Source organism: Propithecus coquereli, unplaced genomic scaffold, assembly GCF_000956105.1.
Source record: "Propithecus coquereli isolate 6110/MARCELLA unplaced genomic scaffold, Pcoq_1.0 Scaffold301, whole genome shotgun sequence".
Lineage (NCBI taxonomy): Eukaryota > Metazoa > Chordata > Mammalia > Primates > Indriidae > Propithecus > Propithecus coquereli.
Genome location: NW_012148631.1, coordinates 3,287,036 through 3,297,874, shown reverse-complemented (window position 1 = coordinate 3,297,874; position 10,839 = coordinate 3,287,036). Strand labels below are relative to the sequence as shown.

The 10,839-nt window shown below is 50.1% G+C and overlaps 1 protein-coding gene across 1 annotated transcript in view; it reads left to right on the top strand.

Annotated features, from left to right (window-relative positions):
- Nucleotides 1–10,839, top strand: part of STK10 (serine/threonine kinase 10) — a 115,103-nt gene that overhangs the window by 100,118 nt on the left and 4,146 nt on the right. Inside the window, exons 15-18 of the mRNA XM_012649734.1 lie at nt 1,100–1,224; nt 2,247–2,435; nt 2,627–2,752; nt 4,820–4,933. Coding sequence (XP_012505188.1) covers nt 1,100–1,224; nt 2,247–2,435; nt 2,627–2,752; nt 4,820–4,933 — 554 coding nt within the window. The remainder of the gene's footprint in view (nt 1–1,099; nt 1,225–2,246; nt 2,436–2,626; nt 2,753–4,819; nt 4,934–10,839) is intronic.

The window sequence follows — 10,839 nt, the reverse complement described above, 5'->3', positions numbered from 1 at the left end:
GGGGTCTCGCTCTTGCTCAGGCTGGTCTCGAACTCCTGAGCTCAAACAATCCGCCCGCCTCAGCCTCCCAGAGTGCTAGGATTACAGGCGTGAGCCACCACGCCCGGCTTGTTTGATATTTTTAATATATACTTTATATTTGTTTTAAATATAACAATTGGATGGGTAAAAATTTGAGTTTTGTGTGTGTGGGCTTTTGAGCTAATGGTCCACGGGGCCTGCTGTGAAGAAGTAAATGACATGGGACCAATATGCAAGGGCCATCTCTGGCTCATTTATAAAACAGGTGCCTCCTCCAGGGCTGTGATGGCCAGTGCAGTCACACAACGTAAACCTCTTATTGTGTGGACCAGCAAAACGGGGTCCTTGGTGTTTTCATATTCTGAGTAGAGCACGGCTGTTTCAGAAAAGCCCTCATTTCCTTTTCCTATCCCCTGATGTTTGTAAGGACCACCCTATTGGTGGTTCTATGGAACTGTGTTCTGATTTTGGTTTGGAAGCCAAAACCACTGTTCTGATGTAGCAAGCGTAGATACCACTTTTCACAGAAGAGGAATGCAGGGAAATAAACTGAGCATTTACAGGACGGAGCATGACCTCCTCCGTACCTCGAAGGGCATGAGATTCTCTGCCTGACACCAGGTCCCCTGCCCTGTGGCTGTGCACAGGTCAACTGATAGACTTGCAATGCCAAGATGCCAGATACCGCTGTCTCGATAACACATGCATGGGACGTACAAGAATCAAGAAGAGCCTCACCCATTTTTCAAAGGAGGAAATAGTGACAAGAGGCCATTCTGTCTTCTCCACAGGGTCCCTGTCTGAGGCCTTCCCACTTGCCCATTAGGAAAGCAGAGATGCGGTGTAGATTGCGCTTAAAAGTGTCTCCAAAGGACGTTTCTTCCCTCCATGGTACAATTGTGCCCATTTGGTAGAGATGGAAGCTGAGGCATGGAGAGGTTTTTTTAATCCATCACAAATCCCAGTGATGGAGCTGGGGTTTGGGGTGGATGAAAGCAGGAAGTGTTCAAAGTCAGGAGCCAAGCTGCTGGGAGCAGCCATCCCTTAGGCTCACCGGGTAGGTGGCGTGTCTCTGCAGACCGGGAGGCGGCCCTGTGGGAGATGGAGGAGCGCCAGCTGCAGGAGAGGCACCAGCTGGTGAAGCAGCAGCTCAAGGACCAGTACTTCCTCCAGCGGCACGAGCTGCTGCGCAAGCACGAGAAGGTGAGGTTCCAGCAGGGCCAGACCCGGGGAGCTGTGGGGCTGTGCGTGACGGGGCACCTCCGGGTACCACCTGTGCCCCCAAGGAGGAGCCGGGTGTGGCCACAGTGGAGATGTCCTGCCTCAGCTGGAGGGACCAGGAATAGGGGAAACGGTGCAGGGACACAGACAGCCCGAGCGGCTCCCTTGGCGACGCCACACTGCGGCGTGTGTCTCTCTTTCATTCTCTTTTTCTCTTTTCCCGCTTTCCTTTTTGTCCTCCCTTTCTTCCCATCTTCTCTGTTTCTCTGTTTCCCATGCATTCCCTCGGAATACTTTCAGGTCTCCACTTAAACACCGCCTCTGCCAGGAAGCCTAAACTCCCTAAACTCTCAGAGCTGGCCAGGGTCCCTGCTGTGTGGCCAGAACACCCCCTACTTCTGTGCTAATTGTCTGTCTCAGTTCAGTCCCCATAGCGGAGACAGTGACAGCGAAACCAAGGTCTGGATGCACGGTGGCTGTGGATAATTCCAATTCCTCATCTGAGTGCAGTGACGGAAGTCAGCAGGTGGCTGCAGGAGCTCAGAATAGGGGGCCCAATCCAGCTAAGGAGTCAGGGGAGGCTTCTTGGAGGAGGTGATGCCGGCTGAGTTTTGAAATACAAATAGATGTTAGGGGAAGGAAAAAATTCAAATGTATCCAGACTTTTTAAGACATGAATTTACATTTGCCACCGATAATGATGAGCCATCCCTTTTAGTGTACATTTTGCTTTGAGATATTAGCTAATGATGGCATATCGTCATTGATTAGATGAGAAGGCATTTGGAAGGTAAGAATCCAAAAGATTATTAATAATCATTTTTAAAGTGAGAACAGAAAAGGAAGGTATTTAGCAGTAGAAGTAAAATGATACCAGCGTTGCTCTGCTGAATGCTGTGGCCCACCTTGGTCCTGGGCTCCGGAACGGAGTGTGGCGACCTTTGCCCTCTGACCACACCCAGGGCCAAAGCCTGGCTGACCTCAGCCCCCTGCCCCCAACTCAGGAGCGGGAGCAGATGCAGCGCTACAACCAGCGCATGATAGAGCAGCTGAAGGTGCGGCAGCAGCAGGAGAAGGCGCGGCTGCCCAAGATCCAGAGGAGCGAGGGCAAGACGCGCCTGGCCATGTACAAGAAAAGCCTCCACATCAACGGCGGGGGTAGCGCCTCCGAGCAGCGCGAGAAGATCAAGCAGGTGCGGCCCGGTCTGTGGGGCCTGGGGGTGTGTGGGGGTGGGGGCAGGTCCAGGTATGGCCTTATACAGCTGGGGCTGTGCACAAACCAGTCCCCCCACCAGGGGACCCCCTGGGGCAGAGCCAAAGCGATCTGCCAGCCAGCCAGCCAGGCCCCTGGCCCCCTAAGGGACACCCTGTCTCTCTGGCGCAGTTCTCCCAGCAGGAGGAGAAGCGGCAGAAGTCGGAGCGACTGCAGCAGCAGCAGAAACACGAGAACCAGATGCGGGACATGCTGGCGCAGTGCGAGAGCAACGCGAGCGAGCTGCAGCAGCTGCAGGTACCGCCCGGACTGCCTCAGTGTCCCCAAGGCTGCCAGCTCCCAGGGGCTCGGGCTCCTCGTCAGACAAGCCCAGGGTGAACTGATTCCAGTCCTGCCGTGCTGCTCTCGTGTTGTGTGACATTGAGCAAAGCACGTCACCTCCCAAGCCGTTGTTCTCATACCCCTAAAATGGGTGTGGGGTGGGGCTTAGTCCTTGCTGTCCCGCAGGATTGGGGTGAAGATTGTGAGTGCGATGGGGGAGCTGGCTCTGCCTCGCCCAGGGCCTTGCTCTGCCGCTGGGGTTCTCCGTCACCGCGGTGTTCTGGGAAAAGGCATCCCGGGTGTTGCCGAGCCTGTTGATGACCACTTTTCCTGTGACGATCCCTGACTTCGAGTTCCCTGGCTCCTGGCTCTGCCCCATGCCAGAGGGTCCCAGCCCAGGAGCTGGTCCTCAGAGCCCCCTTGTGGGGATGGGGCTGACTTGAACCCCTGAGGACCTCAGGACACTGCTCTGGCAGTTCCTGGAGAGGCAGGGCATGGGGAAACATCACAGTGCTGAAGCTGCCAGGCAGGGGCTCGGCCGATGCCCTCCCCTTCTGCATCCGTCTTCCCGCCCCGCCCTGCCACATAAAGTGCGCACAGCTCTTGGCAGGACGCAGTGCTGCTATGAGTATCATTCTAACTAAACCAATTTCTTAACGCCCAGAATCCTTTAGCTGGAAACCCAAAGTGAAAATCCTCCGAGGGGTTCTACTTTTCCAACCCAGTGGGGTTGTGGGATCTGAATAAAGGCACTTTTCCCTGCTTTATAGCTCCTTATAACAAGATTGATTCCCTTCAAGGAATCAACAGGGACTTGTCACTTCTGCCTGCAGGAGAGAATTAAATTTTGTAAAACAAATAACTTACCTCAGAGAGAGAACAGTGAGTGTGGGAGAGTCTTGGCCATGTCCATGGCCCTCGTCCCTGAGCAAATTAGATGTGATGGAGGCAGTCGTATCTATATAGTTTATATAAACATGCATGCATACAGATTATCTTAGCGTGGGCTGCCGTGACAAACACGGTTGTTGTGGCTTAAACAACAGAAAGTTATTTCTCCCAGCTCCGGAGGCCTGAAGTCCATGCTCAGGGTGCCGGCACAGCTGGGTTCTCGTGGGGGCTCTCCTCCTGGCTTGCAGGTGGCTGCCGTCTTGTGGCACTAATCCCATTATGGGAACGCCACCCTCATGACCTCATCTAAACCAAATTATCTCCCAAAGGCCCCATCCCCAAATACCATCACAGTAGGGGTTAGGGCTTCAACATGAGTTTTGGGGATACAATTCAGTCTGTCAAAACAGATGTTCAATATGTGTTATTTATAACATTGAAAATAAGAGCAACCTAAGTGGCCAAAAATAGGGGTATGTTTAAGTAGATTTGATAAATGCAAGGTCCGTCCGTAAAATAGCTAGCCTTTGTATCCAGGTAGCCATTGCATCCGTGGCCGGATACTTTCCAGACAGGCCTTGTATATACCGTGGGATATTCTGTAGACGTTAAAATAATTATGAAAAACATTCTTTGTAGAAATTACATTATAATGTTAAGTGGGGTAGGGGAGTAGGTTTCAGAATTGTATATACAGAGCGAGCTAAACAACATATGGGACAGAACCTGACAGGAAATACGTCGGAATGTTCGTAGGGGTTGCTGCTATTTGGTGGATTATGGCACATACTGTGTTTATTGTTAATAGTTTTATTGTTTTGTTAAAATCATATATGTTGTCTTTGAAAAATTCAAACAAGAATGCAAACAAAATTCAAAAGCACAAAGAAGAAAGTTGCAAAATGACTGCAAATCCCACCACATAGTTAATAAGAACCAGTAACATCCATATTCTGAGATATTCCTCCAGGCCCGCTTTGGTGCACGTGTATTCACATATGGAGTTTTGTATGCACGGGTTTATAGTCCAGGAGAAGGAGTAATGAGCGAATGATGCAGGTGTTCTCATGGCTGCAAGCATGAAGCGTGTCTCAACCTTCAGTGCCTCTGCCTTCTGATATTCTCACCTGTTCTGTCTGGAATTTGTTCCAGAATGAAAAGTGTCACCTCTTGGTAGAGCACGAGACCCAGAAGCTGAAGGCCCTGGACGAGAGCCATAACCAGAACCTGAAGGAATGGCGGGACAAGCTCCGGCCGCGCAAGAAGGTGACCGTGTCTGGGGGTCTGCAGCGGGGGGCTCAGTGGTGGGCTCTGCTCCACACTGTGTCACAGATGTCTGCTTACGGCATCTTGGGTCTTCTTGTTTTGGTGACCCCTGGCTTTGTGGCATCCTTTAAATGGATCTGCACCTGAGAAGGAGAGGAACTGTCTAACCCTTTATGGCTGAATGCTCTGTGGCTTCCACCTCTGGGACGGCAGCCTCCTTGCAGCACTGGTCCAGACGCCTTGTTTAGCTCCCTCTCACAGGCTGAAGGACTCCTGCCACATGGTGTCCGCAGAGGACACTGCAGTGAGTAGGAATCAGCCGTGCTGCCGGGCCAGAAGCCTGGCCTGCCTGTGAGGATTTCCTCTTAGAGGAAGTTACTCTGAGAAGTCAGAACCAGCACCAGATAGACTACTTGCCCATTAGTTTTCTATTGCTGTGTAACAAATTGCCACACACTTAGCAGCTTAAACCAACACCCATTTACCATCTCCTAGTGATGCAGTGCAGGGGTCTTGGGGGGCTGGACTGGGTTCACTGCTCAGGGTCTCACCAGGCTGTAATCAGGGTGTTGGCTGGGCTGGGCTCTTATCTGGAGATTCTGGGTAAGAATCACTGTTGAGTTCATTCAGCTTTTGACAGAATCCAGTTCCTGGTGGCTGTCAGCCAGGCGCTGCTTTCTATTCTAGAGGCCACTTGCATTCCTTGTCATGTGGCCCCCTCTGCCTCTGCATAGCAAGCATGCACTGTGACCTTTTTATGCTTTGAATCTCTGTGATGTCCCCTTCTGCTACCAGCTGTAGAAAACCCTTTAAAAAGGCCCATGGGGTTAGAATAGGCTCATGGGATAGTCTCCCTCTTTGCAAGGAGTGACCTCGTATTCATAGCTTCCACCCACGCTCAAATGAGGGGGGAGAATTCTACAGAAGTCAGTCACAGGGGGTCATTCTTGAATTCTGCCTGCCATACTTCCATGTTCAAAAGACATGCCCTCCCTCGGTCCTGCACCACTCCCTGCTGCCCTGTCTCTCTCTTCTTCTCTGCCAGGCATCTTGAGTAGCCCATACCCCCTGTTCCAATTTCTTCACCTCATATTTATTTCTCAGCCCACTGCAGCTGTTGCTGGCAAGGTCAGTGACAGCATCCTGGTGGCCAAGTCCCATGGATGTGACTTATTGGACTTGACCTCCTGGTGGCAGCCGACACTGTCAGTCACTCCCTCCCTCTGCTGTCTTGTCCTCCTGAGCCTGCTCTCTGCTGGGTTTCTTCTTTGACACTGGCCCTCTGCAGCATCCTTGCTGGCCCATCTGTGGATTTCTGACCCCAGCGCTCTGTCCTCGTCCCTCTGTCTGGTCTGAACCCTCTCCCTGCCTGAGCTCATTACTCCCACGGCTCCATCCACCACCCCCAAGCCATGCTCCCAAAATCCTCCCGCCCAGACCACTCTCCTGTGCAGCACATTCAAACTGTGCCCTAGATTCCTCCACCCAAAGGTCCACCACCCGCACAAGTGAACATCCCAAACACAGCCCGTCGTCTTCCCCTACAAACCCATTTTCCTCCCGTCTTCCATGCCATGGTGAATAGCACCTCCACTTTCCTGGAGGAAAGCAGCCAACCTGAGTGACATCGCCCCTCCTTCCCCACCCTCTCGCTGTCTCATGTTGGTCACTCAGCTCTGTGCATTGCCTCCTGAGTGCTGCTCCTTTCCCCTGACAAGGCTCATTGCTTCCCCCCCTGCTTTACCCAGTTTGCTTTCCAAGTGGGCTCCTCACACCTGCTCTTGCCGTGCCTCCCAAATTCACCTTGCTCCATGGTCCTCTGGCATCCAACCCTGCTGACGCTCTAGCCCCGTGATTCTCAAGCTTTTTGGCTTCAGGACCTGTTTATTAAAAGTTATTAAGAACCCCAAAGAGTTTTTGTTTATGTGAATTATATTTATGGATATTTACTATTTTAGAAATTTTAGCTGAGAATTTAGAAAATACTTATTAATCACTTACAAATAACAATAAAATACTTTATTATGGGTTTACATAAATGACACGTTTTGATGAAAAATGACTCCATTTTTCAAACTAAATTAGTGAGAAGATCGGCATTGTTTTCCGTTTGGCAAATCTATTTAACGTTTGATTATGAGAATATCTCTTTTGGCATTCATTCTGTTGTGATATATTATTTTGGTTGTTGTTTATGAAGAAAATCTGACTTCACACAGATATATATTTGGAAAAGGAAGTAATATTTTAATAGTCTTTTCAGATAATTATGAATATTCTTCTTCGATAATGCACCAGAGCTGAACAAGTGGTAGTTTCTTACATGCTAATTGTAGTGTGGAACCCGTACCCGTATCAGTGAACTTTTCATTCTCCGTTACATTAAAATCAACTGGTCTGTCTTGTGCTTTCAATGGACCTTCCCCTCAGCAGTAATCTTGTACCATCACACAGTTTGTTTAGGAAATATTGGTTCACTGAGTTGACACATTTCATTGTACAATATAAAAAAAATAAAATCTGGCTCCATGCGGTGGCTCAGGCCTGTAATCCTAGCACTCTGGGAGGCTGAGGTGGGAGGATCGCTTGAGCTCAGGAGGTGGAGACCCCATTTCTCACTGAGCAGAGTGAGACCCCATCACTACAAAGGCTAGAAAAATTAGTCGAGTGTGGTGGCATGCTCCTACCATCCCAGCTACTTGAGAGGCTGAGGCAGGAGGATCGCTTGAGCCTGGGAGTTTGAGGTTGCTGTGAGCTATGATGATGCCACTGCACTCTAGCCCAGGCGACAGAGGGAGACCCGGTCTCAAAAAAAAAAAAAACAAAAAAAAAACCTTTACTATTACCACTGATCTCATCAGAAAAATTTTTAAATATTGGGAAGTTGTCAACCTCAGGATGGTGGACACAGGTTTCCCCAAATTCTAATTTTTGCTTAAACCCTTGAATGTCATTAGTAATAAATATTGTTAGTTGTTTTCCTTGAAGCGATTTGCTCACTTTGTTCATTTTCAAGAAAATCTTTGCTCAATGCTCATAGTTTGTCGGTTGATTTTTTTTAATAAAAATGATGTTCATGAAAAAAGCAGATAGTTCAGCTCACAGCTCAAACAGTCGCACAGCGACATCTCCTCTAGACAGCCGTCACACTTTGATACGCAGCAGAAAAGAAACGTGCACTTCCCATTTCGTCACACGGAATATTAAAGGACTGTGTCCTTGAAGGTCAAGATTTCATAAAATGAATCATTTGTGTTGCATCATCAAGGTGACTTTAAGTGCAATTGGCTTTATTTTTTTAATTGAAAGCCCTTTTTTGATACTATGAGTGGCTAGTGGTAAAGAATACCTATGCATGCCAGGCACAGTGGCTCATGCCTGTGATCCTAGCACTCTGGGAGGCCGAGGCAGGAGAATCGCTTGAGGCCAGGAGTTGGAGACCAGCCTGAGCAAGAGTGAGACCCTGTCTCTACAAAAAATTGAAAAATTAGCCAGGCGTGGTGGCATGCACCTGTAGTCCCACCTACTTGGGAGGCTGAGGCAGAAGGATTACTTGAGCCCAGGAGTTTGAAGTTGCAATGAGCTATGATGACATCACTGCACTCTAGCCCGGGTTACAGAGTGAGACCTTGTCTCAAAAAAAAAAAAAAGAAAAAAGAAAAGAAAAGGAAAAAAAAAAAGAACACCCATGCAGTTTGGTGCTGTTGTCTGAATTCCTCCTTAAGCTGCAGAAGTTTTACCCATCATTCCTTTTGTACCATTAGTACAGCTACCAAAACAGTGAAAAGGGAAAATTATTAATATATCTTAGTATTAGGAAGCTAGACCTTGCCGACCCTCCCCCATCCTGCAAAAGGCTTTTGGACCGTGAAGGGGTCCGCAGACCACTGTTTGAGAACCACTGCTTTTGCCTTATCTCCAGTGAGTCGCAACCCCCCTCTTGAGCTCTGAACAGATTTTAGTACCCAAATAGATCTCCATACCATATGTGCTTCCCTCGTTCCCTGCTGGGCCTTTGCCCAGGCTGTTCCCTCTGCCAGGAATTCTGTACCCACCAGCCTTTGCTTGGCCAACTTCTGTTTGTCTTCAGTGCTCAGCTACCTCCTCCACCTAGGCGGTGTGGGTGTCTCTTCTTTGCTCCAGCAACTCTCTGTCCCTGCCCTGTTATGGTACTTATCACATGGTACTGCCTTTGCCATCTTAGCTTGATCGTCCATTCATGTGTTCACTCATTGGTGTACTCATGTAACAGATATTTCTGGAGCATGTGCTAAGCGCTCCAGACTGTTCGAGGCACTGGAGATGCTGCATTGAACAAAAGGGACAAGTGTCTGTCCTCAGGGAGTGACTTTCTAGTGAGGGCCCAGAAGCAGGGAAGGGAACAGTATGAGGATTGCAGTGGGGGGCTGCTTCCCACTGGGTAGCAGGAAGGACATGAGGGAGGGGCCGTGCAGCATCTGGGGGGGAGCATTCCTAGCACTGGGAAGAGCAACTGCAGCAGCCGCGAGGCGACAGTACGCCTGCCGCGTTGAGGAGCCACACGGATGCTCTGTGGCTGGAGAGAGTGGTGTGATGGTGGGAACGGTAGGAGGTGAAGTCTGAGGGGCACTGGGGCCTGTGTAAAGTGTGGCCTTTACTCTGTGTGAGACGGGAGCCACTGGAGGATTCTGAGCAGAGGGCGACATGATCTGACTCATGTTTTGAAAAGGATCCCGCAGGCCGTCAAGGGTGGAAGCAGAGACCAGCAGGGAAGCTACTGTGATGATCTTGGTGAGAAATGCTGGTGGCCGGGACTAGAATGGCATCAGGGAGGTGGGGAGAATTCATACATCTCCCCTCTAGATGGTACTCTAGAAGTTCTTGCTGGGTCCAGCTTTGGGATCTTGGGCAAGCCATCCTACCTCTCTGGGCCTGTATTAGTCAATATTCTCCAGGGAAACAGAGCCAATAGAATAGGGGTGGGGGGGGGAGCAGAGAGAGAGAGAGAGAAAGAGGTATTTATTTTAAGGAGTTGGCTTACACGACTGTGGGGGCTGGTGAGTCCAACATCTGCAGGACAGGCCAGCAGGCTGCGGCACAGGGGAGAGCTGATGGTGCAGTCTCGAGCCCCAAGGCAGCGTAGAGGCAGAATTCCGTGTTCCATCTTTTCTCTTAAGGCCTCACTGATTGATTAGATGGGGCCCACCCACATTATGGAGGATCATTTGCTTTACTCAAAGTTTACTGATTTAAATGTTAATCACGGCGGGGCGTGGTGGCTCACGCCTGTAATCCTAGCACTCTGGGAGGCCGAGGCGGGTGGATTGTTTGAACTCAGGAGTTCGAGTCCAGCCTGAGCAAGAGCGAGACCCCATCTCTACTAAAAATAGAAAGAAATTGATCGGACAACTAAAAATATATAGAAAAAATTAGCTGGGCATGGTGGCGCATGCCTGTAGTCCCAGCTACTCGGGAGGCTGAGGCAGAAGGATCACTTGAGCCCAGGAGTTTGAGGTTGCTGTGAGCTAGGGTGACGCCACGGCACTCCAGCCCGGGTAACACAGTGAGACTCTGTCTCAAAAAAAAAAAAAAAAAACCGTCACAGAGCCTCCTATGGCAGGCTGTCGGTACCGTGCAATGTTATGCCCAAAGTCACCAGCCCATAGTACAGGCCAAGGACATGCTTATTTCCTTCCATTCCCCTGCGCTCTCTGAGGAGAAAGATGCCCTAGTTCCCCTTCGTGTCCACGTGTCCCGAAGTCCTGAGGTTTTTTCTGCCATCACACATCAGCTCTGCTTGCTGTAACTGTGATCTGGACAGGAGGCAGCTGCCACCTCAGCTAAGTCGTGGCCTTGGAAGTCCTTGAACCGAGGCTTCCCTCCCCGCGCTAATGGAGCTTCTGGCTGGAAGCTGGCCAGAGTCCCAG